The sequence below is a fragment of the Syngnathus leptorhynchus genome, chromosome 12 (assembly GCF_054491065.1).
Source record: "Syngnathus leptorhynchus isolate UIUO chromosome 12, UIUO_Slep, whole genome shotgun sequence".
NCBI lineage: Eukaryota > Metazoa > Chordata > Actinopteri > Syngnathiformes > Syngnathidae > Syngnathus > Syngnathus leptorhynchus.
The window spans coordinates 5,977,745-6,004,243 of NC_141206.1; the positions used below are offsets into that span (position 1 = coordinate 5,977,745).

Below are 26,499 nucleotides of genomic sequence, written 5' to 3' on the forward strand. Positions count from 1 at the left end.
ATAAATCCACCAGCGAATGAATGACTAAAATATTTTGATGCATTCGTGTTAATTTTCTACTTTCTGTCTGCAGGTGCGAATCTTCAAAACGACCCCGGCATGGCCGACTGACTTTGTGAGTTTTAAAGTAAACTTCCAATCGACTGCCTCTAATTGCCTTCTCATTTCTGCCCACAGGCCTGCATCTGGAACAGAGGGAGCAGATCGATTGCAAAATGGCAAAAATATTTTTATTAGCAAGGCATCATATCAAATTAACTAAAGCAAACATTTGTTCTTTTGTCTGCAGGGTCCAAGATGGCCGACTTGCAGTTCTCACATGGCTTCATGAGACACTTACAGGTAGGTCTGTCTACTCTTGCTCAACACATTGCCGAGCCCAGTTTGCTTGTTAGGCTGAAAATTTAAAAGCAGAATGGTTGTAATGTTACCGTGCCTTTCAGACCAGCAAGTTGGAGAGACGTCCGGCGCTGCCCTCCATTCCTCACTGATGAAACGCGCACATGTCCAAAATGTTTGACTGACACGTGTCAAACATTTCAGCATGTTCTTCCTCCTTTTGTCCACCAGGTGGGGCCAAAGGACCTAGTTTCTGCAGCATGGATCTACTGGTGAAGATCTACAAAGTTTTGAACCTGTGACATCAATCTCCTTCCTGTCCCAATGTGCTGACAGGTGAACACTTACTACAAACTTGACATTATTTAAAAACACCTGTTTTTTTTTTTTTTTTTGAATGCTTACCTCTTCCTGCAGAGCAGTTTCCAGTAAGGATGCAGTTGGAAAAAATGCCACCTGCTGGACAAAAACACAGTCCTCCAAAACCATGCAGAAGTGCCTTCCTTTAAGGCTGCCTCCATTTTCAGAGGTAACGCTCAAATAAAATGTACTAAATGGCAGTTTGATGATTCCCTCGTTTGTTGTGTGCAGGTGTCTACCCTGGAGAGTCTTGACAAATTTCAGGAACTCTGCCTGTGCATCAGCTGCTTCAGCGGGAGGTTCCAGTCTACAGTTAAGAATAAAAGCAGTCAACTTAAATGGAGTTGTGTCAATGTTCCTTTTTTCTTTCCAGGCAGAGGTAGCAAAGCCTGCCAGTTTGTCTTCAGCCTCTGAGCTTGTTCAGCTGGTTCCGTGCTGCCCTCTGCTGGTAAGAGAAGAAAAGGAAATGATATATTAGCTAACGTGTTTCCAAATTTGAATGACTTTTTTTGTGTCCAGGGTGAACACCAAGTACTTGCTCATAGCGGAAGTTAAGGACCAGAGTAAAGCCGCATACCAGCAGTTTCGTACTTACTCAGCTCTAAGGCAACCTGAGAAGTGAGAAACTTTAAATGCTCCTCATTGCACAATCTTTATTCCTTTTATTTTTTTTCTCCAGTTTTCTGACAGACAGGAATAAAATCAACTTCCTGGGTCATGCAGCAAGGAACAAAAGCAACTTCCTGGTCACGCAGCTTACAATACTCTGTACAATATCCTACTTGGGCAGTGGTAAGTATCATGCCAAAACATTTTCTGCACAAGACGTTGATTTAGATTTTTACTTACCACTCTATCTCAGGTCCAGGCATGGAGAATCACTCGTCCCACTGGCTGACCACTTGTGCCACCGGCCGATCACTTCACCACTCGTCCAAGAGCAGACTGCCATCCAACTTGTTACTTTGTTGTGATTAAATGTTTACTCTGCAAAAGAAATAAAGCTTTATTACAAATAACAAACTTTCAAATCTCTATTTTCAAACATCAAATCAAAACTAATTTTATTTTAAATATTTTTTTTCCCCACAAAAAAAGTTTCTGGATTTTTTTTTTTCGATTTTTTTTTTTTTTTTTTTAATTTTTGGGTGAAATTTTGAGAAAAGGGGTGGAATTCTGACCAAAATACTGCTTCCTGATTGGCTGAGAGCGCTAAAACTGGGTGGAGCAATAAGAATGAAAGGCTGTGATTGGCTGAAAAGTGGGCGTGGATATGCAAATGAGCTCACCTGCGATTGGTTCACTTTTTAGGGGGCGTGGTCTCATTAAAAGGAAGCAATCTGATTGGTTGGATGTGCAAATGCTGCATTCTGATTGGCTGGCAGAAAGTGGGCGTGGTTATGCAAATTTTGCAAGTGGACGTGATTGGCCAGGTTGAATTTGGGCAGAGCCAGGAGGCAGGCAAAGTGGCACTTAGGTTTTGGAAGGCTCTTTTCAGCTTTGAGTTGAGTGTTTGCCTTCAGCCACTGAAGAGAGCCAAGTGTTTGACTGCTTCTCCATGACTCAAAGTGACTGCGATTGTACAATTGCATCACTTTGACTCATGTGGAGACAGAGAGAAGCAGTCAAACACTTGGGTCTCTTGCAGTGACACTCACCTCAAGGCTAAAAACTTTGGACACTTAGGTTTTGGAAGTGGCCAACTCAAGACTTCAAACAGTACTTTGTCAATGCAGTGACCACCAAGCACGAAAGACTTCAAATGAGCAAATTTGCTCATAAATCACAAAGACTCACATTCCACTTGATCAATTTATCAAATAGAAAAGCAGTTTGCCTGCATGGAAGCAGTTTATGTGCTTGATGAGCTCAGGTCCAATGTCACTTACTTCTCATGGCAGGCACTAGGGGGAAGGTGAGCACATGCAAACAGTGCAAACGTCTCTCACTGGGACAAAACCTAAGTGCCAGCCAAGTACTGCACAGTACCACTACCACTCACTTTTGGACAAGTTTTTCCATGACATTGACGCAAACCAAGTCAGTTCAATATATGTTTTTGACTAACTTGGTTTGCATCAATGTCATGAAAAAACACATCCAGACAAGTGTGATGATGATATTGTGCAAGTACCTGGCACTTAGGTTTTGTGAGAGATGTCAGCTGCTTGCATGTGCTCACCTTCTTCCTTGTGTGCCATGACAAGATGACATCGCACATCAGCTCCTCAAGCACATAACACTACCAACTAACTAACACAAATGTTTTCTTTTTTTATATATTTATATACATGTATATTTTTAAATTCAAGTCATAATTTTAGAAGAACAAAGTGGTACACTTTGACTTTTCATGTGTGCCAACCGTGATCAAAAATATACTTCAAATGCATTTTTCAAACCTCTACTTCTTCCATTGACATGTAACGTTAAGCAATTCTTTTGTTTCGTTTCACTGTGGCCCAAATAATCATCAGGACATTCTTCATTTGGGAAATGACCAATTCAAATGTCCGTTGATAACATTTTGGAATATTTGAAGTCATATATGACACGATTAAGATAAGGAGGCAAACAAAATGGGGAGGTACCTTTCGAGATATGCAGATAAACGACGACCAGCAGCCGACGTGAAGCCTCCAGTCTTCAAGTTTGGAAACAATGTTCAAGTCAAACGCCATTAGCCATTGACTGACAGCCGAGTGAGTGCTACTTGTGGGCGTGCTAGCTAACGCTCCACCTCTTGTTTCACGAGAGCTAGCGAGTTTCCACTGACCTAACGACTAACAAATATTCTCCTTTCACGTCATTGTTTACATGTACGCATTTACATACATACAGCAAATCGAGAGCTTGGGAAAAGTTGACATTACTCACTCGAAAGCCCAAATGGTAACAACCTGAAGAGCTAGCTGCTCGCTGAAGTGGAAGTGTACGGTAGTCGAGAAAGCTCAATTCAAGTCACACAAAAGCGCCTCTTTGGCAACTTGCACAAGAGACACGCCCACATCATGCATACGACACGATTCAAGATTCAAGAGTTTTTATTCGCCATGTTTGGCTGAAGATAGGCTCAAAAGAAATTGACAAGACATTCATTTTCACATTTAATTTTTTTTATTTGCAAAGTGTTCTGGCATACCTGGCAATATTCAAAGATATTTCCCCTCCAAATAAATTGCAGTCGGTGTTTGGAATTTTGACTGTCAAAAAGCGTTGGATGCTCCCCTTAGTCTTCCAAGAGTTTTGCAGCTGTTGAAGAGAAAGAAAAAAATAATATCAAATGAAACATTTCACGAGGTGTCTTTCAAACAGCATGTGGCCCGCTCACTTTTCACGCCGCAGTACTCGTCACACTCTGCCTTGCTGTAGAACTTGTTGCCGTTGGTCTGGCAGAAGCCTGGTTTGTAAGCCAGACACTCGCCCAGCATAAAATCAAAAGACCAGTTGAGGGGCTCACCCGAGCACGGCACGGCGGTCAGGGGAAGACGACACACCGCTGCAAGGGAGGAGTCATGGCATCACCATCTAAAAAAATACTAAGCTCTCCCATCATTGTGTGTATGCTCACCTTCAGTGCGGCACCTCTGCAGACACTCCCTCTCGTTCTTGAAGTTGTTCTTGTTGCCCAGACAACCTCCATAGTTGAACACCTGACAGCTCATGGCGCTGGAGTTGTAGAAGTAGCGCGGGTGTAGACCAAAACAAGGCCCCGCCTCCGCTCCTAGACTGCACGCCTCTGAGGGGATGACAAAGATCTGAGCCTCTGACGTCTTTCGATTGACTCTTTTATTTTTGCTGCTCTAACCTGATCCGTTGAACATGAGGGTGTCGTCACCAGAACCGTCAAGTTCCACTTCTTCCGGCGGATCATCCGATTCTACGTCCCTCTTCACCTTCTGTCTCACAAACATGAACAACATGAACATATTTTTCCTCTTATATGTAGCTCCGCCCTTGACTATTGATAACAAAGAAACAAAGCAGTTCCACTCAGATCACTAGTTAACTTAACAGAGCATATCGAAGAAATAATAACTTACCTTGACCACAATTGGCTCTTCCACCTGCTCACCAGGAACACAGTCACCTGTAAAAACATCTGCTGGAGAAAATGCCATTCGGAAAGCATCAATGTTACTGCTTTGTGCCATACCTTTGTTATGTTTAATGTCAACGTTGTCGTCGCTCATCCCTTGTTCTCTGACCAGCGTTTGAAAGTCATCCAGCACCGTGTCCCTCACATCCATGGTCCTACCTGCGGGAAGATTGCAACAACCCGGCTGAGGATAAAGCCCGGCAAAGCGATGCTGCGTGACGAGCGTCCACACACTGTAAAGCTTCACTGTGGTGCAGTTCTGGCCCAGTGATCTCTGCTTCATCATTATCATGAGAGCGTATTCCTCGTAGTTAGTGTGCACCACGTAGGCGTCCACTTCGGCGTCCAACTCTGTGGCGAAAGTAAGCAGAGTCACACAAATGGACGTTGGAGCCTAGTTCATCTAGTTCTCGATGGCTTATTTATGATGAGAGAGAATCGTACTTGAATAACGAAAACGTCCCGGTGTTGGAGTTAGATTATAGTCTCCACTTTTGTGCTTACAGGTCCCATTTCTGAACACACACACGGAAAAAAACCCAAAATCTTCAATTGTGAGTAATTGCATGTGCTGTAAAAGTGTATAAAGCACCAAACAACAAGCACTGACTTGAGTACTGTTCTGGTCATTTGCAGTTTATCCTCAGCGGAACCTTTCTGCAGCACCAACTTGCCGATTGCAGAGTCCTTCCGGGGGCGATCGTGAAGGCATGTCTTGGCCACAGCCACATCATGCCAAGTCCCTAAAAACTGGAATAAAAATATTGATTCTACACTTTGGTGGCAAATTTTAGTCCAGTACTGAGCAAAAAAAAAAAAAAGGAGGTAGAAGTTTCTTCAAGAAAGAAGTGCCACTCACCCTGGTTAGGTCAAAGTTCTCCTGCGTAGGATACAGAGGTTCTGGGAGAACCAGAACCTGGCTGCTGCAGGTCCATCCCAGGATTAGCGTAAAAGCTAGAAACACAGCTTTCTGCATGATCACAGTCTTTCGATGCACTGGTTCGCGTGAGGAGCGTTGACCCTGTGTTATATGTGTGCCTCGGCAGACAACGCAAACAAGTGAAAGAGCAAAGTTCTGCCACTCGTCCACTGACAGACTTCAGAATTTTGGCCAAATCAATATGTGATTATTTGAGCGATTAATGAATAACTGGTGTGTGGTGCTTGTTACTTTTTGTTTTAAGAATTATCCTTGATCATTCTAGTTACTGACGGGCTCAAGACAACAGAGTCGAGTCGTGTGTCAAGTTTCACAAACATGTATTAGACCCTTCGTTCTCATTAACAATGATGTCATCTCTCATTCCAAATGTTCGGACCAGCGTCTGGAAGTCGTCCAGCACGGCTTGCCTAACATCCAAAGATCGATCTAACAAAGACACAATCACATCCATAATTTTTTTTTTTTTTTATAACAAACCAGTCTCAAATTTTGAAATATATACACTATGTTGAATTGGTATAGGTTAGCACATCATGTTTACACAATAATATCATAAAAAAATAATACAATACGCAGTAGTAGTATTTATGTTTACTAATGTTATTCTATTCTGACATCCCTAGTTTGAACAATAATTGTTCAGGCAATCATTTTATTTCAAATAATATGATACAATTTTAATGAGCAAAATTAATGATTTAAAATAAATTTCACAATTACTAATTGTTAATTTGCTAACATCATATTTAAAAAAAATGAACAAGATAAATGTGATTATCAAAACTCACTGTAAAGTTTGAAGATGGTGGTCTTGTTCTGTGATGCTATCTCCGTGCTCAGCAGCCCCAACATGGCGTACTGGTCATAGTTGGTCCGGACCACGTAGGCATCAACATCCACGCCAAGCCCTTGAGGGAGGTAATGCAGTTAGTTAATGTGGTGGTGGGCCATGGACAGTTATTGTTATTGAAACTTACTTGGGATGTGGTAGAAAAATTGTCCCGCGGTGTCAGTTGAAGCATACTGAGTGGATGTCTGATGACATGAGCCATTCCTATGCAAAATAAATAAATGAATAAATGAATCGTCAATTGCATTTATTGCAAAGTGCAAATTCTTAGCGACTGTACTGATTTTCCAGGTATTTTGCTTGAGTATTATTTTTTCCCTTTCATTTGAAACCATAAAGCTGTACTTTCATCCTCACCTGAGAACTGTGGCCAGCACAGTGACGTTCCCCTGCTGAGAGGATTTCAGGTCCAAGATGACAATGACGGGGTTTCCCTTCTTGTTTTGCATATAATGAGGACAGTCAGAAAGAACCGCCACCTCGTACCACTTCCCCATGAACTGCAAGGAAGCATATTATCATGAAGCATGAACTATGTTGAAAGACAATCAAACTTGGGTTCGAACTAAACTCACCTGGTCCAAATCAAAGCTTTCATGAGGAACGATTCGACTTTCTCCATGCAGGATCCAGTCAAAGACAAATAAAAACAACAAACTCCGAATTCCTGGCATCATAATTTCTCTGGCTGGAAGTTACTCATCCTACGCAACAAAGCTAAGATTGTCATGTTGACTTTATGTAGGTGGTCGAGCAAAGTTCTGTGTGCACATGACAGCGTTTGTAAACAAGACGAAAACGAGACGCTACCAAGTCAATTTAGTTAGTGCTACCGTTGTCAGACCATTGTTTGTCTGCCCTCTTGTGGTTATTTAGGGGATGGACACGTACATAGAAATAACGTCATCACGTCATAACCAAACGATATTTGGACGCCATTGGAGTCAGAATGGAAATTAAATACTAACACGGAGCAATTAAATGATAAGCATAAAAGCATAAAAGGTTTTATTCCTACGAGGGGGGATCAATAATACTCAAAAAAAGTACAACAAACAACGACACAGTTTGGAGGATAGCGTTGTCATCTATAAATGATTTATTTATGGAAAAATGAATCAGCAGATTTGTTTACATCATCATTCTCATAGTCAGGTTATTATTGAAAGAGAGGTGTTTACAGTAACTGATGACAGGTAAAAGGCCAAGTCAATACAATGGAGAAGAACAAGGGACCTGCAGATTTTAACACACATAGTGAAGATGTGCTGAATACATTATGAATCCTCATGCATTTAAATATTTGATTATCAATTAACTCACCTATCCAGAAGGCGATGGAGGGCAATTATCTGTTGGTTGAAAAAAAAAAAAATGCAATGATAAATACGATAACTTTAATCCAGTCATTTTCCCAGAATATGATTTTTAATTTTTTTTTTCTCTCTCTGAATTTTCCTATTTTCTGTGACTGTGCATTGTGTTCCTTCATTTCAATGTGTTCTAAAAAAAAAGCCACAAAAATTATTGATTGCTGCCTGCCAATTTATACCTGCTAGCGGCGGGGTGAGAATGGCTTCTCTTGGAAATCCTTGAGACAAAGCAAAGGCTTTAAACTTCTGAATGACATCAACCCTCACCCTGGGTGTGCGACCTGTGAGCAAATGCGTGATCATTGCGACGTTACTGCTGGTGCACTTGTGCACGTATGTCTCACCATAGAGGGCCACCTGGGTGTACTCTCTATGAAACACTTTGTGTTTGAGCACCACGGCATATTCACTGTAGTTTGTGTCCACAACAGTGATGTCCTTCACCATGTTGTGACCTACGCACAGAAAAGCCCAAGAAAACAATCACATATGAAAACACCCAACATAACACACTGACTAATAAAAGTAATGAGTCATGTGACTTACGTGTACTAAAGTATGTAAATTGTCCTGGAAGATTTGCTTTCTCATAGTAGTACATTTTACTTTGACATCCTGCGGGCCTAGTACACAGTACAAAGTGTCAAATTCTCGCAGTCCAATAAGAAGAAGGTAACGGCAAAATACTCACATGGCGTCCCACATTGTGAGATTAACATTGCCATTTGCTTGCGTTGTGACGACACCAAGGGAGACCTTCAGTTTGTCTCTGTATGGGACAAAGCTTGCCGAGTCATACGCCAGGCCTACGCGGTACCACCTACCTGCAAACTAAAAAAACTCACATACATAAATAAGTCATTTGCTGCCTGAAAAAAAAAAGTACACAAAAGTGAGTAAAAGTGCTCCATAAAGGTCATTTGTGGCCAACATTAAATAATCAGTTTAGTGTTATCTTTTAAGATAACATTCAAGGTCATTTAGTGAAGCCAGCAGAGGTTTAGTCAATGTCAAAGCAAGAGTTTGATTACAAAAAGGAACATTATTTGAGAACATAATAGTTTGTCAGAGATATTAAAGTTATTTGTTGGATTATTAATAATACAGCCTGCTGGTCTTTAAAATATATTTACTCAATTCTCAAATTCCGAGCAATAATTGTATGCAAAATAAATGTCCTCAGAAGAACGTGAAAATTTGATGTTGTCCTCTGTGCTAGCAGATTGATCTTTAAAAAATCACTTTTCAAGTCTGCTATAAAAGTTCAATCGTGTTAAAGTTGAAAAGTTTGTTTAAAACAACTGCAACCTCGTGGCTCCCGATTGAAAATCAAAGTCAAACGTACCCTCTGCAAGTTGAAATCCCTCTGCGGCTTCACATCCCTGCTCGCCATGGATGTACACAACATCACCATGACAACAGCCACCACGGCGGTCCTCATGGTGGCGTGGAGGAGGGGGTGGGGGAGCGGAGAAAATGGACTGAGGTGATGTGGATGAGCTGCAAAAACGAGGCACGGGAGCGAGTTGTGATCCAAGTGGACTCAAATCCTCTCTGCAGCGACATTTGTTTATTCTGTGCGATCCACCCACCCAGTGGTCAGCCAATCACGGCTAAGCAGCAGCAGCAGGGAGCAGGAAACGGGGGCCAAGAGTTGGAGAAGCCAAAACAAGCGTCTGGCTCTGATCAATTCAGTGAGGGCAATAAATCATAGCTTTGTGGTTTTGGAGTATCAGCTGAGGTTCATGTGGGGACCTCACAAGCACAAAAGGCTTTGGTGTCATGAGATTTGGGCTTATTGGGTCATTCTTGCATTGATAGACACAAACCTGCTGATCACAAGATCAACACAATGCTGGTGGTGGGGGGCATCATACTGTTTTGCTTCAGCTGGAATTGGGCCTTAAACACGGTGGAAGGAATTATCAGCAGCGGCTTCTGCAAGAAAGAAAAACAAACATCAGAATAAAGCTTACTAGAACATCTGAACTTCATTTGGGGTACGCTAAATGGTGGGAGGTTACTGTGTGATGAATTCTCAATACAGCCACAGCCCAGTTGTAAAAGGGTGTGCATATTAATGCAACTAGGTTATCTCATAATAAACTGGTTAAAGTGGAAAATATTTGAAGAACAATAATGCTGAGTAAGGACTTTTTATATCTTCCGAACATGTTTTGAGTGGAGAGATATGGGAGAAAGGATATATGTCACCAACGAGAGCCCTTGTCAAGAATTTGCATGGTTTTTATTCACGATCTTTCATTTTCCACAACAGCCTTTCTCATTTGCTTGAAATTCACAGATGCAACAATATGGTGGATAAGAGGACATCAATGTGTGTGTCGCAGACACACAGCACACTTCACACACCTTTTATATTCCACACACACTGCGTGAGCTGAGAGCTGCCACCTGTGCAGGGACATATCTCAAAACAAAATAAACAAAAAAAGCTTTAAAGCACTCATGTACAATTTTTTTTTCCTTCTCTAGCATCGCTTCATGTTATTAATGGGAGGAGGGGAAAAATAAAAAGTGCAAGAATAAGGTCGGGACGTGTTGGTTGGGGTAGAGAGACAAGAGTGCTACATCAACATGTTATACAGTTCTTCAAATATTTTGTACTGAAGTCTCACGGATTGTATTAAATCACTTTTCAATTTTAAGTTGTGTGTTGGCTGTCAATAACAATGTAAAACACAAATGGTCAATATATATTACAGATAATTCTGATCATTTAAAAAGGCCAATCAAGAGCCAGTAGAGGGACATTTCCGATAAATTATAATCATTAGATGTATTCGTATTTACTCATGGAATCACAGTGCAACACAAGAAAAAAAAAAAAGACTTTTTGTATACAAATAGGTTGGTCTCTCGAGTGCACATCTCCTCCACAAGTCTTCGATAACACTAAAATGGTTGCTCATCATTTAAACAAAACAAAATGATAACAACAAAAATACTCACAATTTGCATGTCCAGTGTGATTTCAACTAGAATGTGACAAGTGGCTAATAAGTGTGCTGTAATTTGATATTTTTGTGAACGCAGCGGCCCTTTTAATCCAACAAGTCTCAAAATCAAAACATGAATTTCAGTCAAATTCCAACACAGAATTTCCAAAAACGATTTAGCTTAAAATGAGACAATTTCAGAAATCTTACACATATATGTTTGCAGCAGATTGTCTTCCACTTAAGCATAAACCCTGACCAACAATGAAAAAATAATCACACAAATCAAAAATTTCACACAAACACAACATGAAAAATACACAAACATTGACAGATCAAAATATAATTAATAGTTTCTCAGAAATAATAATTTAAGATCATAAAAAAAATGTAAAAATGGAAACCATACATTTTTAGTGTGCTGCTCCTGTAAGGCTATCGAGTCACACGCCCCCTTCGTGGGTCAAAGTTGACTCTTGGAAGCATCATTAACAGCCCTCAAGTGCTCCCATGAGATGAACATTGCCATCCATCACCGTCTTTTTACATTTTTATTATTACCAGTAGGACGTGGAGCAGACAAAAAAAAAAAAAAACTCAGCTGATGGGTAAACTCACTTTGGTTTTTTGTCACACGTCTCAAAGTGCATGACAAGAAACCACTCCAGTTTGCATTCTTCTCTTTTTCTTTTATGGTTGTAAGAATGTAAAACGGAAAAATGTTAGCTGGCCGGAGCAGTGAATGAAACAGAGCTACAAACATAAACATGAAGGATTTGATCATTTAGCCAGTTGGACCGGACGTTTTGGTGGGTGCACGTGAAGAAGAAAAAGGGACAAAACCTTTGGAGACAGAAGCTGAATTAAAAAAAAAAAAAAAGCGACCCCGAGAACTACACTTCATATTTTGTACTTTCTAGATGCCAGTGGTTCAGGGCCTGCGAATCACAAGTAAGGCACTGCTTGACGATGCTCATTCATGCCTTTACAACTGCTAATGACAGACACTGCACAAAAAAAAATAATACAATAAAGACATTTTTGGACTTTCCCAGTTTTTTCCTACTCGAACCGTCTTTGGATCTTTTTCGGCTCAAAATGTGTTTCCTTCAAACACAGACACACAAAAAGCGCTGTCTAACTGAACAAAGCCGCATAGCGTTGAGTTGCCAGAGTCAGTTATGCACAAAGGAGTATTTGGGCCACACTTTAAAAAAACAAAAAAAAAAAAAAAACAAGGGGTAGGGCACAAAATGTAATGTAAAAAAAAAAATGCTTTGGAATGTTCCAACGTCATAACCTTCAGAGAAATAAATTGTAATGTTACTGGAAAAGTCACATTGTTCTGAAAATTAAGTTGTAGCTTTACAAGAATGAAACTAATTATCATAAATTGTCATGAAATTACAAGAAACAAGTTGCAATGTTACGAGAACAAGATCACATTGTTCCTAGCACATAATTGGGATGTTGCAAGAACAGATTAAGTCCTAATGTTAAAAGCCATCATGAGGATTGTTGTAATTTTGACACATGTCCTAGTTATATTGCAACTTTATTCATTATAATTCGAATGATATTATAAATTCATTACGTTACGATTTTGTTTCAGTGTGTTTGCATTACCCCTTTGGAGTTACAAAACAAACCCCACAAAAAAAAAAAAAAGTCCTTTCTGGAGCAAAACTGCATACAAATAAAGCTTGAGAGATGTTGTCAAACAAAAATGACATTTTTGATGGCTATGGCGAACATAAATAAATTCCTTTCCCATTAAATATGTAAACAAAGGAAATATTTGGTGCAACTTATTTGACTAAAACGCTTTGAATCCCATCAACTCCTGCGGGTTGTATTCCGAGTATTCCGCTCCACAACACTTGATGCCTTTTCCACATGTCGTCCGGTGTCAGCCAAAGTTGACGAAGCTCACTTGGAGCCTCTTTGCAAGTTAAAAGACAAAAAAAAAAAAAAAAGAAGACAGACGACTTCTCTGATGTCACAATCCCTCTCAGCATCCTTCAAGTGTGTGTTTGTGCATGTGTGTCTTGTTTATTTATTTTTTGGGGCGGTCCAGCAAAAACAGACTCAATGTGGTTGGTTTCAAGCTACCAGAGATATCTGGTTACTGGCTTCATGTGTGTGTTATAACTGAGGTAGCCAAAGGGGTCGCGAGGGAGACTTCAGCAGGGGATGAAGGGAGAGAGCACTGCTGTGTGTGTTGTAGCAATCCAAAATGGAGCTCCGGGTGGGATGTGGCTATTTCAGTTGCTGTAATTTTCCATCTTGATCACATATCTTCATTTTTGAATCCGTTTGCGTGTGAGTGTGTGCATACATACACGTGGGAGATGTCGAGGCAAGCTCCGTTATCACAATTTATGTTTCCCTGAAAGTATGGAGCGGTACAACTCCTCATCCAGCAGCACGTAGCGCCCTCTGCTGGAATCTAGGAAGTACAGTCTGTCTGACACCGCTTTAGGGTCAAAGCCTTCTCGTCGAAGATCCGTTTTCTGGAATTTAAACGTTCCTGTTGAGACAGAAAACACACGTTAGGATTTCAAATGAATAAGAATGTACAGAAATAAAAAAGGAGAGCACTTTTACCAGTTTTGTTGACTTCTGGGAGAAAGCGAAGGAAGACCGGCCTGGCGTATGGCGGGAGAGCCTTGTCCAGATCCTTCACAAACTTTTCCAGGTCCGAGGAGTGATTTGGATCGGCTATGGCGGCCATCCCAGCCTTCCCTTCTGCACCTAAATTAAAAAAAGGTAGATTGTTCCTGTGAATCTTTCAAGTCAGAACAGATGACTTAAACCAGTATTAAGATTTTACCAGGTACTTCCACTCCATAGACCACGACGTCCTTCATGTCGAGCAGCCTGCTGAGTGTCCCTTCCACCTCGGTGGTGGAGACGTTCTCTCCTTTCCAGCGAAACGTGTCTCCAGTCCTGTCCTTGAAGTACATATGTCCGCACTCGTCCATGATTAGCACATCGCCTGTTGAGAAGATAAAATATCAATCCCAAAGAACTGCATAGCGAAGAGGCAATACACACTTACCGGATAAATAAGCACTGTCTCCCTTCTTGAAGACGCTCTGAGCAATTTTCTTGCTGGTTGCCGATTGATTGACATAACCGTCGAACCTGCGTAGAGGGTCATTCTGGATGATCCTGCCCACCAGTTGACCAGGCTCACCTGAACAGATGAACATTTGGAGAGTGAGGACTTAGCAGATTTGTTTTCACGAGTAGTATCCAGAAAGGATGAAGCCACTCACCGGGTTTACAGGGAATGCAGACGCCGTCGGGCCCTCGGATGAGCTCCATGGTCTCTTCATCTACCCTCACTAGTCGGATGGGGTAGATGAAGGGTAGAATTTGACTGTTGAAGCCGCACGCTCCCACCTGTAAGACACCCAATGGTGAAGAACAGAATTGAAAGCCAAAAGGTGCAAAACTTGTCTTCATGGTGTGTCAGTGAATAACTTTCTGTTCACAGGTGGAGCTAGAAGATACCAGAGCTCAACAGGTTCTTCATATCTCACACGCCTACCTTGTTGTCAAAGTTTCCTAAGCTGCAGTTGCACTCAGTTGCGCCGTAGAATTCGGCTATCTGCGGAATGTTGAAGCGGGTCATGAATTCCTCCCATATGGACTGACGCAGGCCGTTCCCGAGCGCCATGCGCACACAGTGCCGTTTTTCCATCTCGCGTATCGGCTGGTTGAGCAGGTAGCGACAAATCTCACCTATGTACTGAACAATCTGAAGGACAAGAAGAGAACACATCTCCATAAACATTCTCAGGATAAAACAAACCACTTGTGTGCTTACTTACAGTGCAGTTGTACTTAGCGCAGTCGTCCCAGAAACGGGAGGCAGAGAACTTCTTTCGGATGACGACACTCATGCCGTGGATTATACACTGGCCCACCCCCACAATGTTACCTGTGTAAGACAGAGACATGAGCACGTGGATGTCATTTAAAAGTAAAAGTAGGCACACTTGGGCTCTCTCTATCTTCATAGTATCAGATATGATCAATATCTAAACAAGTCAAGATACAGAAGCTTGTTTACCTGCAGAGTGGTAGAGTGGAAGGCAGTCATACAAGACGTCATCTGGCGTCATCCTGAAGCCGTAATACACTAGAGCAGCCATGCGGTAATACCTTTGACCAGAGGAATGTAAGAGTCAAGCAAAAACTATGTTTGCTGCACCACTCGTTGTGCTCGGCGCACAAAAAACTTCCCACCTGCTGTGCACGACAATGGCCGCTTTAGGCATCCCGGTGGTTCCTGACGTGTAGATGTAGAAGAGGCGATCTGCAAAATAGAGCAGTGAGATCATCGGGAGTGGCGTAAAGGTTTTTCTGCATGCCGACGCGACTACATGACTGTTTCAGAAATACTTGCAGCTGGTTTGGAAGATTTCTCAGTCGTGGCCTTCTTACCTGTGAAGCAGCGTTGTGGTCGACTGGGCAGGTGCGACGGGGCAGCGGCCAGCAGCGGCTCGAGGCACTCGGTACCCTGAGGTACCCGTTTGGGATCCCAATCTCCGGAGCAAAACATCTGCACCGTCTTCCCCATTGAAACGTGGACCTCGGACACAGCTGGAGGAAACAAAGCACTTTTCTTTCAAAATAGATACAACCATTAAGAAGATATGGAGGATTCGATGCAAAGTAGCCATCAAATAAATTACTCTGCAAAATGGCTGACTTCAGCACCTTTTTTATTTTAACATTGGGCAGTCATCCAAAAAAGTGCCACGAGGCAGTTAATGACTAATTTAAGAGCACTCCACAACGCTGGCCTGGAGTTGTCCGACTGTAATGCGGCTTCCAATGCTTAAAAGCAAAAATACCGCAGGTAAGAGAATGACATCATAGTACAGGTTATTTGTTCAGTTATGAATTGTGTACAGTTCATTTAATTAAATCTCAATATTAGTCACAGACTGAACAAGTCACTTAGCAACCGACTCAAATAAGGCTTAGTAACGTATGAGTTCAAGACGCTTTCAGCAACAGAACCAAACTCCCAATTTTATCGCCTTCACTGTTATTAGTCTTAAGAGAATGTTGTGTGCTGACATTCCATCACTTCATACTTTCATGAGTCATTTAAAAGCTCCATTGACTGATACCAAAGCGAGGCCCCGCTCCACTTAATGTCTCGTGCCAAAGCACTCAGCAACACATGTCAACGGATGCAACGGTGTTTCAGCTACCTTTCCTGTTAGCTAGCAAAAGGCTCCTTACCATCAGTCAGCTCGGATCCAAACACCACCGCTTTGGCTTTGGAAATGGTTACGCAGTGCACCAAGGCCTCGAGTCTCAAATTAAAGTTGATGAGCGCCGCCTCCACTCCAATCTTGGCCATGCCAAGCCACAGTCCCACATACTGGGACCTATTCTCCATGAAAACAGCCACCACGTCGCCCTCCTGAGGGTATAGACAAAGAAAGCAGAGTGACTGTCAAACCACCGCGAGTTGTTTACAAATTTGGATTTGGCATACTTGAAAGCCGCGTTGGAGCAGCAGGTTGCCCACTCGGTTGGAGTACTCGTCTAATTGTCGAAAGGTCCACGTCTCGCCGGTGCCTTCGAAGATCAGCGCCGTTTTGTCGGCGTGACGACGCACCGTCTCGGCGAAGATGGCGGGAATAGTGTTGTTCTGCCGTAAGTGGCGCTTGACGTTCATCTTGACCCGCAGCAGCACTACTGCCGCGCTGGAAAAAAAAAAAAAAAAGACTCATTGGCATTTATAGACTGCTTTCAAACAGTTTTTAAAAATTATTCCATTCATGTGTGATGATGGTATGAAAACAACTACACGATAATACCATCTTTTTTTTACCTTGGATAGTGATGATAAAAAAAAAAAAAAAAAAGGTGACAGTTCGAGGGGCAAAACGTAAACCTTGCCCTTGGTATTTCACGTACGCTGCAACGGTGTAAAGGTCCCGATAATAGAGTGCCATATAATTATTGCTACATCAGCAAAACTACACTTACCACTGCAGCGATTCAAATTCCACAATTTCTTCCACTTAATCACAACTGCTTAGTTTTTAAAAGGAGTGATTGGTGATAACAGTGAACATGATCACATAAGGGAAGAATGTTTTGCTCTTCCTGCCAACTATTCAACTGTCATTATGCACTAACCTGCTCTGCCACAAAGTTCATAAAGAATCTGTCATTTAATCCAAGCCAACGACTAAAATGCAAATTCATGATCAATGGCGGAGGTAGGATTTTGAAATTCACTTGACTCAAAACTTACTGCAAGTCTCTGCCGATTGTTTTGACAAAAATCCGCAGGAAGCGCCATCCTCCGCTACCCAGGTAGAAGATGAGGATGGCTGGCAGGACTTGGAACCAGGGCAGGCCAATCAGCAGCCTCAAGACGAACAGCAGGGCTGTGCAACACGCTAAACGCAGCATCCTGCAATGACGTAAGCGTGTCAAAGGGTCAAATCTGTGACAAGGAAAAACCCCAGTTGAAGAAAGGTTACATGAGATAAAACTCTTTATTGTGCTGGATTGGCGCAAAACACACACATTCTTAAAAAAATTGCTTCTGTGCGTTTATTTTCCAAGATAACACAGCTGACCTAAAAGTTTTTGTGGGGCGTTCACTACTGTCGCTATGTCAGATGACCGGACATGATGTCATTCATTAATTCGGTGTTTTGGACCATGCATACGAGTGGGCTCACTATAAGCAGACACCCATCAGACCCCGCCCGATCGTGGGGGCACGTCAGTACCTCGCAATTACCCCAAACCTGAGTAAGCATCAAAGTATCAACTCTGCGCGTTTCGCTCATTGATCAAACAGCCTCGAACAAACAACCTCAATGATGCAGGTTCGATATTGGCAAACTAACAAATTACAATCTTCAGTTAATTGAATAAAATAGAAAACCTATAGTCTCCTTGGTGGAGGTCACAAGTTTAAGTGACAGCTGGGAAGATATTCGATGACACCTCAGGATGAAGTTAACTTTTTATGATGCAGTCATATAGATAAAAAAACCCGCAGCAACCGGGTTATTATCGAGCGTCATGGAAGGTTGCATTCTTACGATATTCGTCAGCTCTTTGCCTTCCTTCTTCCTTAAACGTTCAATTTGAGAGGCGAGGTAAGCGGTTGCTATCGCACCCGGAAATTTGCGCGCAGCATCATATTGCAGTTGTGGGATGGCAGCGAGTATGCCATGTGCGAGTTTATACAGGGCCTCTAGAGACCGTGTGGACGGGCAGGTCCAACCTGAAGGTGCTGCCATGCGCAATCGAGACGCAAATGATACGGATGGGTGGATGGATGCTTGGTGCTGTATAATAACGCGGAAAAAAAAACCACGGCGGATGTGGCGTATTGCTACCGGAGCTGCGTAAAGCGGTCGAACGAGCTCTCAGTCAAATGGATTTAGCGCACTGATCGCTCACAAGGTTGACAGAGGACAAGCGCACGGTCATCATCACGTCAATCTTTTGTTACAAGCACTCGGACACAAACGCATCTCACCTGGCCCGGTCACAGCGTGTAATATGCAAAAAAAAAAAAGCAATCCCAGACGCGAAGCTTCTTGATCGGCTTACAGGCCAGCCTGCTGCTGGTCGCCTCCTCCGCCTCGCGCACGGCCGCTTGAGACGCAAGGAAACGAATACGCGCACCGGGGATCTCCCTCCCTCTTGTTAATAGCACAGCGCCTCCGTTCCGATTGGCCTGGCTGAGCGTGTCGACTTTGACCCGGCGAGCATCATCCGTCTATTATGCCGATGGGCGATATTTTCTAGCTTCATTGTTGTTGATGAAGCCTTCGCGTTGTCGTAATTCAAATGACCTTATAGTTTTCGCATCAAGCCCCCGCCCACCGCGGGCAGCTTGCAGCCAGAGCCGTGAGAATAAGCGGTGATTGACAGGGATCCCGACCAATCGAGGTGTTGTATTTGTGTCGACGTCACGGCTAAGGAGGGGCAAAAGCTTGACGGGAAGGAAAATGCGGCGAGGCCTGCCCGCTTGTTACCGCCCGCTGCTGCTGTTCATTGACACAGAGCATTTGTGCACCCGGTAGTGAAAAAGGCCATGATGCGGAACTAGGGGGGTGTTTAACAAGCACTGCCAACGGCGCATGCGTCCCGGTCGCTGTGTTCACCAAATGCGCATGCGTGGACTCATAATTTGAGTATCCTGAAACAGACAGTTCCTTAAAATGTTTCATTATTATTAAACAAATGAAACGTTTCAACACGTGCAGTGTCACTAATAACGTTAATCAACCTTTAATTTAATAAACACAATTTTCATTCAGGATGCAAAGTGTCACTGTCACTCCTAACTAGTGCAGCTAAGGTGACTGGCCCAAGTATGTGGCTTTTGTTGTTAGTTATGCACATTTGGTCAACCCTTAGTTGTTGTGAAAGAGAACCATTATTTGCATCTTATTCTTCTATCATCTTCCCAACTCAGGTCTATAAGCTCTTAGTAGATATCCTTGTAACACCTTATCAACATTTTGTGTTAGTGGTGTGTTCAACAATACCAAAGTCTATAGAGATAAATGTTCACCTTTTAATACAGTATCTGCTAAGACAGATCTACCGCTTGTCCTCAAGATAAGAACACAAGATTACTTTTAGCCTTAAAAGTAGACCCAAGAATATTGTGGGCTATACACAGCACCATTAAAGGCCGCAAAAATGCCTGTGCTGCTCTCGTGGAGAAAACCCGCTAACTGTTTTGGGACAGATAAGGACACACCCGACTCTGTCTATACTCAACATGTCAGACGAGCTGAACTGAATTGTTGATTTAATTTTGTGAGGAAACGTTTTTGTGGATCTGTCTGTCTGCACAGCTTTATCCAAAGCGGCTCATTTGTTAAATGCTGACAACTGAAACCAATAACATGCAATGCTTTAACATATTTTAAATGACACTATTAGTAAAATAAATAAACATAAGTAACTATGGTCTCATAGTGTTTTGTTTAGATGACTGTCCAAATAAACTTAAATTGTGTGCTATACTTTCAAACCTTTTCAAAACATTTTTTTTTTTTACTGTCAGTCCTCCAGTTCCAGACCAAAGTGGCTGTAGAGGTCTCGTACGGTGGTCCCGCGTAGAGCAGCTGCAAGATACAGAAAAGCAGGAGGAGTTAAACCTGCCTTTGACTCATGGCAGGGTCACCCCTCCCTCTTGTCTTCCTAAAATAAACTACAAAACACTGACCAGGCTGACATCTCGGGTGTTCCAACAACCCGATGGCTTTAAACAACTATTTTGTGCTGGATGAAGCATGCCGCATATTGTTTTCATAGTTGAAGTAATCTCTACACCCATGCATTTGTAGTTTGAAAGAAAAAAAAGATGTCCAATGCTGTGGCTGACAGATGCACATGGCGAGAAACAAAGTGACAGTTGTCTCCGGCGAGTGCTGCAGAGCATCTCCTCACATCACCATTCTCTCACTACAGGCCGCCCACCCATGCCGGCCTCCAGAGTGACGGCGTGTAGCGCGTCAAACGCCGTGTCCAAGCGTGGGCTCTTTGTGAAACACAAATGAGCGAGCAAAGTCCGAAGGGAGGAAGTTTCTGTGCGTTTGTGTCAGACTGTACACGTGTGAAAATGATGGACAGAGATGGCGATTGTGCCTAAGTGGTAAATGAGGACCATTGTGCTGGAAGGGAAATGCTACCTCTAGTTACAAAGAAGTCATTATTGAGGCTTCAAAAAAAAAAAAACTATGCTGGGTGCGTCATGATAAGCATAGGAAGTCTATATACATGTGTGAAACCAAAAATAGAACTCGTGGAGATGTCATCTTGTGGCTTCATCTTGTAAAGTGGGTAAAAGGTCCTCACCTCTGATGATACATACTAACTAAGCCTATGATTCATCCAAACTTTCCTAAAAGGCTTCGATTCGATAACCTTCCTCATTTTCAGCCAGGCTTACATAATGTACAAAGGTAACGCGATTGGGATTCATTCAAATTCTCTGGAGAAACAACAACAACACTTTGGTGCCCTCTACTGGTTGACTGCGGGATTACAATTAAATTTTAATTCAATGAATGGCAAAAAAGTGATTTTTCTGTTTGCCAAATTTGCCACACAAACGGTGCAAAAGGAGACCCCAGCAAGTAGTTACCCAAAATACCTTTCTGCATATTGCAAAGTATTTTCATTGGAATTAACACAAACCTTTTTGAAAAAGACATTTATTCTACAGGAAATGGTTGTTTAATTGCGATACTGCCAGGCTTGCATATTAGCCATAAAGTGTGTATCCTCTAAACAGCTGTCCCAAATGTTCCCAAACACAGTGTAGTGTTTGTTTTTCATGTTGCCAGAGGTCAACTCGCCCCTGGAATCATGGTTGCATAATCAGTACTCTGCATATACATTTTTTTTTGTTCATGTGTGTAATCCAATAATTTCCAGACATTTTCCAGAACCATAGAAACACTTCACTAGTTTTATACCTGGAGGCACATCCATCATAGTATTAATCTTCAGTGTGTATATGATCATTTTTCATACCTATTCTCCCCAATAGGGACTGTCCAATGTCCTTGATGTCGTTGTACTCATGCAGCATATCAATGTGACAGTCCAGCTCCTCCACGTTGTATCCTCTGGCAAAACACAACTTTACATTAGACAGAGTGAAGACAAGAACATGAATTTCATGGTCTTATCTTCAATTTGTCCCCTGAAATAAATAATCAAATAAGCCACCTGCATTACATGTTCACTGTAACTGTACTCACTCCATTTCCAGCTGTGCAATCTCAGCATCCAGCTGCATTGACTTTTTCTCAAGCTCTTCCACCTCTTCTGCAGGACTAACTTTACTAGACTTAGTTATTTGACCCTGTAATGTAAACAAAACAAACACATCCTTATATTTGAGAAATATGTTTGGATTTGATGTGGGTACGCACCGGTGATTTGAAGTTGGAGTGTACTTTCCTTCTATTTGAGAAGGGAGTTCTGCAGGAAGAATGATTTATAAAGTGAAAGGCAACTCTAGGTCGCTCGTATGTTGGAATTGAACAGTAAATACATACATTATATCGAGAAAATATGTCACACATACAGCTTAAAAAGAAACAAAATGGCTGTCTTCGAAATGGCCTAACAGCACACATTCTACCTTATAGAAAATAAAAATACGAACCTTTTCAAAAGTCCTCTTTTTAGGTCATTCCCTTCTGGTGTCGAAATTGGGCTTTCGGAGTTATTTTGTTCCCCGATATTTTCAGACGATTGTTTAGAATTCATACTTACACTCACAAGTAGCTCGCTTGTGTTTAAAGACATAAACAGGAAGTGCACAAATGGCGGGTTGTGGTCACTCTTAAACATGATTGGTTGTCAAAACTTGATAGGCGGAGCTACAGAGACTGAAAACTACGGCAACCGAAAAGGATAAGTTTATGTAGAAGAAAGTCGAGTGCTGCTGGGAAGCGTTATTTTGGAAACAAATGTACAAAAACATTTTATGACTGGCAACTAACACACTGCATTCAAAAGTACCTTTTACTGCAACCACCAGAGGGAAACATATTACCGATTCATTTCCTGACACTTAAGTCCCTCTTCTTTTGCCCTAACGTTGACATAATGTACAGTTTATACTCAGGTGTTAATCTACACCGAGACCTCTCTGGAGATCTGAAGCTAAGGCTGCCTCTCAGACTGATTCACCGCTACCGGCGCTCTAAAACTAAATCACTGGTGGATTAACAAAGCAAAGGTCAAGTGCTGCATGCAACGCACACACACACAGAATTTAAGACTTTTACTGTTGCAACACACATTGGAGGCTGGAGATTCTCCTCACGGTTCACTGGGTAAGTAGAAGTGGAAGACGGTGAAAGATTTAGCTTTCCAAACACAGAAAGAGGGAAGGCTTCATGGAGCGAGAACAAAAAATTGAGAAAATGTGCCGCTTCTGGCAATGCAGGACATAAAATCAAGTCCATTCGGTTTTATGTCCTCGGGATTCATTGCTTATTTATCAGTTTGTACAAAGACAGAGAGGGTGGGAATGAAAAATTCAGACAGGAGACATAGACTTTCTCTCCTTTTAGAAAGATCACACACACCGGCTGCTAATGGCTCATGCGAGATGGGTTGTACCCCATAAACACTCCCAACAAATATGTATGGAGCAGCTGTTTTTGTTTATGCACTGGTGTGCACCCACTGGACAACATTTGGTATATGTTCAAAATTGAATTAGATCCGGTTCACAAGAGCTGAATCAAATGTTGAGATCATTAGTAGATAAGAGGGATTTTTTTTTTTTTTTTGCAAAATCCTTATTTGGAAAAAAGCAGTGATTGGGAAGGCAACGTTGGTTAGTGGTGTTTTTTGGAAAGCTTCATATCTATCTATCTATCATCTTCATAATTCATGGCCATCCCAGCCACTCTGCTGCGCTGCATCTAATTTGCACTGCTGGAGATGTGCGAAGAGGAACAAACAATGGGCACACGTTGATACACAAACACAAAAATACACTTCACTTTCCGCCGACACTGCTGATGAATTTGCATCTAAATGGTTAATGCTAATTAAATAAAACACAAAAAGAATGCGAGTAAGCCTATGTGTAAAATAAGTGTACTATAATGACTGTGCTCTTGAATTCAACAAAATGAGGGCAAAAGATCATTTTCAAAAGGCTTTAGTCAAGACAACTAGCTGAGACAGCTGTCAGCACAAAAGAGAAACTCACATTTTGAATTTTATTGCTTGTAAAAATGGTGTTGCCAAAGCCAGAGCAAACTCCACATAAAAAACCAGAGCTGAGATTCAAACCAAACATCTGACAGGCAAAGTTTGCAGTGTGTCCTGCAGGGATGAGCTGCAGAAATCAAATGATGTCAAATTAAATGGAAACCAATTCATTTAAATTAGTTGACGTGTCACTGGAGAGAAATCTTGATGTGCACACGAACAAGGGCAGAATTACTCAGAAAAATTGTTGTGACTTTTTTTGTTTCGCATATTAGCTTTTATTTACGCTTCTCTTCTGCTTCCTGGTCATAACGGCGCCACATCTGCTCTTCTTTTCTACTCCCAAACCATATTTGGGTGTTTTTCACAGCTGTCTGCTCCAAGCTGTTTGTTCCATGTGACACGTTTCAAATAAAAGAACCAGTGATCCAGCAAGTGCTTTGTGATTCAAGTCAAACGGCACAAGAAGTAAATGTTACCATGGGAGCCTTGTCAAAGCTCTGATGAAATCAGCAGTGACTTAAGCGAGTTTGCACTCAGCTCCAGTCAGCCCTGAGGTGAAGATGACGCCTGTTTGTGAAAATCACTGGCTAACTTTTCCCCGAGATTCACAAGAGTGATAATGAACCAACCTGGCAGCAATGCGATGGAATGATAACCAGAATTATTTCAACAATAAAGTGCCTCAGTCTTAGAAGAAAGCGTACGATATATAAATACACTGAGACTCAAGGGAGAGGAAATAGATGCACTTATTAGACGAGTGAGTCAGAGCTAATGAATGAGAAGACTGTGACAGATGGAGGCGTGTGAGGAGCCTCCCCGGCACAGACGTGATAGTCGCTTTGTGACAACATTTTTGCGGCATTCAGACATCAAAAACCCTTTCAGATGATTTTTCTTTGGACAGTGTTATAATCACTCGCGGGTGGGGGTGGGGGGGACTCACCGTACATCAAATTATTCTGGATTATCTCCAGCAAACCTGTGATGGAGGATAGAAAGAAATGGCAAAATTGATGGAAAACATTGCGACATCAACAATGCTTTAACACCATTTTATTATCAACATCGTTGTCTGTTAGCCGGGTTTCCATTTAAAAACAAGGACATTAAATGCGTCTGTTGTTCATGAGCCGTTCAAATACTTTTGGCGTCAAAGCAACACTGCGTTTGAATATGTTATTTGTTATCATCTGAATAATACTAACAAGAATAGAGTTTGTCTCCTTCGTTATGGCACCAAGTTCCCTGTGGAAAAGTCTCGTCGCGATAGCATCACGGTATAGTTGCAAGAAAGAACGTCAATCACTCCATGTTTGATCCTTTGGAAAAATAAATGAGCGTGTCCTGTAATAGGATAAACAAAGAGGGGAGGGGGGAGGATGATGAGAGAAGGGCGTCCAAGTGTAGTAGCGTCCGCTTTCACTTCCTCTTGTTATCAAGCCATAATTAATTCCATTCATTAAGACCATGAAAAATCAAAAGCCGCTGCTTCTTAGTCCGAGCGGGCGGCAGCCTTCCAACAAGGCCCACTCAGCAAGTCACCTTTTTGGAGCCTGGGAAATATTTAGAGAAATGCTTTCAAAGCTTGATTAATCTTCACCATGGAACGACAAATCAAGGACAACAGAAAGAAAGTCCGGAAGAGTCCATGAAGCTTTTTTTTTTTTTTTTAGGGATAATCAATAATTATGGTAAATCGTCTTGCAGTACATGCAAAACATATTCAGCATTATTGCTGCCAATTAGCACATGGGTAACGTAAAAATAAAATAAAAATACAGGGCTACGTTCCCATGAGAATTTAGTAGGATTTCTAGAAGAATTCCATCAATATTATTCTAACCCACCAGAAAATGTACATGTTTTGCTTTCAGTAACATTTCCTAAGTCATTAAAAATGATCATTAAATGGGCAATAAGATTTTTGTTCTTAGTTCTGTACTTGATTTCTTTAAAACATTGTGGACAATATACAGCCTATATGAAGTAAACAGTTTGTTTGCCCCTATATTGATCAAAAATGGTTTCTTGCCCTAAAGTTGCGCTCCTTATAAAGTTAGCAAATGGAATTTTGTGCCCTATGTTACCAACTATGGTTCCTTGTTCTATACTATTGCCACATCCTGTACAGATAATGGCAAAAAACAGATTTAAAAATACACTTTTCAATGAATGAATATTTTTTTAGCGCCACCGTATGTAACGTTTCCTACTAAATTCTTGCGAGAACCCCGTTGAGGGATTAAATAGTAGTTATACATTCACAGTCACGTGAGCGTATAACTGACAGATTCACATCAATCTACGAAGCGTACTGGAAAAAAAAATTGGGGATAGGAAATAAATTTCTATCTTCCGTCAGCCCTTTATGTCATTTCGACATCACCGCCAAAGTTAAATCTGAAAAAAAAAAAAAAAAAAGCAAGGCACCCTCGTCTCGCAGGCGCTGAATTATGTTTCATAATCTCCATAATCTGTGCATGGACGAGCAGACAGAGGGGAAACACGGCTCCTAATCACATTTGACTTTGTTTTGTCGCAACCATGGCAGAGAGAAAATCCCTGACCGTGACGTCATCCCGCAGAAGAGGAGGCCTGACTATATAAATGACATTTTGTAATCTTTTACAAAAGCGCTATCAAGCCAAGAAGTTATGTAACAACTGGAATAAATCAACTTTTTTGACCTGAACATAGCAAATGGAGTCCTGAGAGTGTCCAAAGCAGACCACATCAGATGACACCACAAGAGGGATTACAATGACATTGAACACCGCCATCTTTTTTTTATTGTTGTTGGG

General features: G+C 41.8%; 5 protein-coding genes and 2 long non-coding RNA genes across 19 annotated transcripts in view; 1 reads left to right on the plus strand and 6 right to left on the minus strand.

The window, feature by feature from the left end:
- LOC147048022 (uncharacterized) overlaps nt 1-1,710 on the plus strand; it is a 2,140-nt gene extending 430 nt beyond the window's left edge. For 2 of the 10 annotated variants that reach the window (XR_015067690.1, XR_015067693.1), the window contains exons 4-13: nt 74-115; nt 178-218; nt 290-342; nt 444-675; nt 757-868; nt 931-1,011; nt 1,073-1,147; nt 1,219-1,317; nt 1,379-1,491; nt 1,562-1,710. This is a non-coding gene — a long non-coding RNA (uncharacterized LOC147048022). Of the gene's footprint in view, nt 1-73; nt 116-177; nt 343-443; nt 676-737; nt 869-930; nt 1,012-1,072; nt 1,148-1,218; nt 1,318-1,378; nt 1,492-1,561 lie in introns of those variants that run through there. The other 8 variants (XR_015067687.1, XR_015067691.1, XR_015067694.1 and 5 more) reach the window with 6 other exon arrangements.
- The window catches only part of LOC147048021 (uncharacterized), a 4,234-nt gene extending 604 nt beyond the window's left edge, over nt 1-3,630 (minus strand). Inside the window, exons 1-3 of the long non-coding RNA XR_015067696.1 lie at nt 3,291-3,630; nt 1,549-1,686; nt 1-1,144 (exon numbers count right to left, since the gene is read on the minus strand). The exon at nt 1-1,144 is cut by the window's left edge and continues 604 nt beyond it. This is a non-coding gene — a long non-coding RNA (uncharacterized LOC147048021). The remainder of the gene's footprint in view (nt 1,145-1,548; nt 1,687-3,290) is intronic.
- A 167-nt stretch (nt 3,631-3,797) lies between these two features.
- LOC147048023 (protein AMBP-like) lies at nt 3,798-5,825 on the minus strand. Its single transcript, XM_085925520.1, has 10 exons — nt 5,658-5,825; nt 5,409-5,548; nt 5,243-5,313; nt 5,033-5,149; nt 4,856-4,957; nt 4,743-4,789; nt 4,508-4,598; nt 4,271-4,438; nt 4,031-4,198; nt 3,798-3,951 (listed from the first exon to the last, which is right to left on the minus strand). Exons 1-10 carry the CDS (start codon nt 5,772-5,774, stop codon nt 3,929-3,931), a joined length of 1,044 nt encoding a protein of 347 aa, XP_085781646.1. The 5' UTR covers nt 5,775-5,825; the 3' UTR covers nt 3,798-3,928.
- Nucleotides 5,826-6,043: 218 nt separating this feature from the next.
- Nucleotides 6,044-7,541, minus strand: LOC147048024 (protein AMBP-like). The gene is made up of 5 exons (XM_085925521.1): nt 7,167-7,541; nt 6,949-7,091; nt 6,719-6,795; nt 6,530-6,649; nt 6,044-6,167 (listed from the first exon to the last, which is right to left on the minus strand). The coding sequence occupies exons 1-5, from the start codon at nt 7,266-7,268 to the stop codon at nt 6,049-6,051; spliced, it is 561 nt and encodes a 186-aa protein (XP_085781647.1). The 5' UTR covers nt 7,269-7,541; the 3' UTR covers nt 6,044-6,048.
- Nucleotides 7,542-7,672: 131 nt separating this feature from the next.
- Nucleotides 7,673-9,491, minus strand: ptgdsa (prostaglandin D2 synthase a). Its single transcript, XM_085925522.1, has 7 exons — nt 9,310-9,491; nt 8,656-8,795; nt 8,511-8,587; nt 8,309-8,419; nt 8,144-8,245; nt 7,915-7,943; nt 7,673-7,827 (listed from the first exon to the last, which is right to left on the minus strand). Exons 1-6 carry the CDS (start codon nt 9,403-9,405, stop codon nt 7,915-7,917), a joined length of 555 nt encoding a protein of 184 aa, XP_085781648.1. The 5' UTR covers nt 9,406-9,491; the 3' UTR covers nt 7,673-7,827.
- Nucleotides 9,492-10,190: 699 nt separating this feature from the next.
- Nucleotides 10,191-18,764, minus strand: slc27a4 (solute carrier family 27 member 4). 3 transcript variants are annotated; one of them, XM_085925517.1, is made up of 14 exons: nt 18,465-18,764; nt 17,217-17,378; nt 16,449-16,659; nt 16,190-16,373; nt 15,380-15,538; nt 15,182-15,251; nt 15,006-15,097; nt 14,764-14,873; nt 14,481-14,690; nt 14,206-14,332; nt 13,986-14,123; nt 13,758-13,922; nt 13,532-13,678; nt 10,191-13,454 (listed from the first exon to the last, which is right to left on the minus strand). In XM_085925517.1, the coding sequence occupies exons 2-14, from the start codon at nt 17,375-17,377 to the stop codon at nt 13,297-13,299; spliced, it is 1,932 nt and encodes a 643-aa protein (XP_085781643.1). In that variant the 5' UTR covers nt 17,378; nt 18,465-18,764; the 3' UTR covers nt 10,191-13,296. The 3 variants fall into 3 exon arrangements, with proteins under 3 accessions (XP_085781643.1, XP_085781644.1, XP_085781645.1); XM_085925518.1 differs by lacking the exon at nt 18,465-18,764 and adding an exon at nt 18,022-18,300 and having other exon boundaries at nt 17,217-17,411; XM_085925519.1 differs by lacking the exon at nt 18,465-18,764 and having other exon boundaries at nt 17,099-17,222.
- A 440-nt stretch (nt 18,765-19,204) lies between these two features.
- On the minus strand, nt 19,205-22,292 carry swi5 (SWI5 homologous recombination repair protein). Of its 2 annotated transcripts, none has more exons than XM_085926392.1 (5): nt 22,125-22,292; nt 21,889-21,937; nt 21,715-21,818; nt 21,485-21,579; nt 19,205-20,070 (listed from the first exon to the last, which is right to left on the minus strand). In XM_085926392.1, exons 1-5 carry the CDS (start codon nt 22,265-22,267, stop codon nt 20,006-20,008), a joined length of 456 nt encoding a protein of 151 aa, XP_085782518.1. In that variant the 5' UTR covers nt 22,268-22,292; the 3' UTR covers nt 19,205-20,005. The 2 variants fall into 2 exon arrangements, with proteins under 2 accessions (XP_085782518.1, XP_085782519.1); XM_085926393.1 differs by lacking the exon at nt 19,205-20,070 and adding an exon at nt 21,161-21,308.
- Nucleotides 22,293-26,499: the final 4,207 nt, after the last annotated feature.

What these genes read in the sequence shown, in the direction of transcription:
- LOC147048023 (XM_085925520.1), bottom strand. Translation starts at nt 5,774, where the DNA reads ATGCAGAAAGCTGTGTTTCTAGCTTTTACGCTAATCCTGGGATGGACC. An exon ending in ATGACCAGAACAGTACTCAA is followed by an intron (nt 5,314 to 5,408) that starts GTCAGTGCTTGT and finishes GTGTGTGTTCAG; the next exon opens with AAATGGGACCTGTAAGCACA. An exon ending in CGAGTACTGCGGCGTGAAAA is followed by an intron (nt 3,952 to 4,030) that starts GTGAGCGGGCCA and finishes TCTCTTCAACAG; the next exon opens with CTGCAAAACTCTTGGAAGAC.
- LOC147048024 (XM_085925521.1), bottom strand. Translation starts at nt 7,268, where the DNA reads ATGATGCCAGGAATTCGGAGTTTGTTGTTTTTATTTGTCTTTGACTGG. An exon ending in AAAGCTTTGATTTGGACCAG is followed by an intron (nt 7,092 to 7,166) that starts GTGAGTTTAGTT and finishes GCTTCCTTGCAG; the next exon opens with TTCATGGGGAAGTGGTACGA. An exon ending in GTGCTGGCCACAGTTCTCAG is followed by an intron (nt 6,796 to 6,948) that starts GTGAGGATGAAA and finishes TATTTTGCATAG; the next exon opens with GAATGGCTCATGTCATCAGA.
- ptgdsa (XM_085925522.1), bottom strand. Translation starts at nt 9,405, where the DNA reads ATGAGGACCGCCGTGGTGGCTGTTGTCATGGTGATGTTGTGTACATCC. An exon ending in ATTTACATACTTTAGTACAC is followed by an intron (nt 8,420 to 8,510) that starts GTAAGTCACATG and finishes TTCTGTGCGTAG; the next exon opens with GTCACAACATGGTGAAGGAC. An exon ending in CACCCAGGTGGCCCTCTATG is followed by an intron (nt 8,246 to 8,308) that starts GTGAGACATACG and finishes ATTTGCTCACAG; the next exon opens with GTCGCACACCCAGGGTGAGG.
- slc27a4 (XM_085925517.1), bottom strand. Translation starts at nt 17,377, where the DNA reads ATGCTGCGTTTAGCGTGTTGCACAGCCCTGCTGTTCGTCTTGAGGCTG. An exon ending in TGGATCCGAGCTGACTGATG is followed by an intron (nt 15,539 to 16,189) that starts GTAAGGAGCCTT and finishes TGTTTCCTCCAG; the next exon opens with CTGTGTCCGAGGTCCACGTT. An exon ending in CTGCATTCCCTGTAAACCCG is followed by an intron (nt 14,124 to 14,205) that starts GTGAGTGGCTTC and finishes TCATCTGTTCAG; the next exon opens with GTGAGCCTGGTCAACTGGTG.
- swi5 (XM_085926392.1), bottom strand. Translation starts at nt 22,267, where the DNA reads ATGTCTTTAAACACAAGCGAGCTACTTGTGAGTGTAAGTATGAATTCT. An exon ending in ACTCCAACTTCAAATCACCG is followed by an intron (nt 21,819 to 21,888) that starts GTGCGTACCCAC and finishes TTTACATTACAG; the next exon opens with GGTCAAATAACTAAGTCTAG. An exon ending in GTCCCTATTGGGGAGAATAG is followed by an intron (nt 20,071 to 21,484) that starts GTATGAAAAATG and finishes TGTATCTTGCAG; the next exon opens with CTGCTCTACGCGGGACCACC.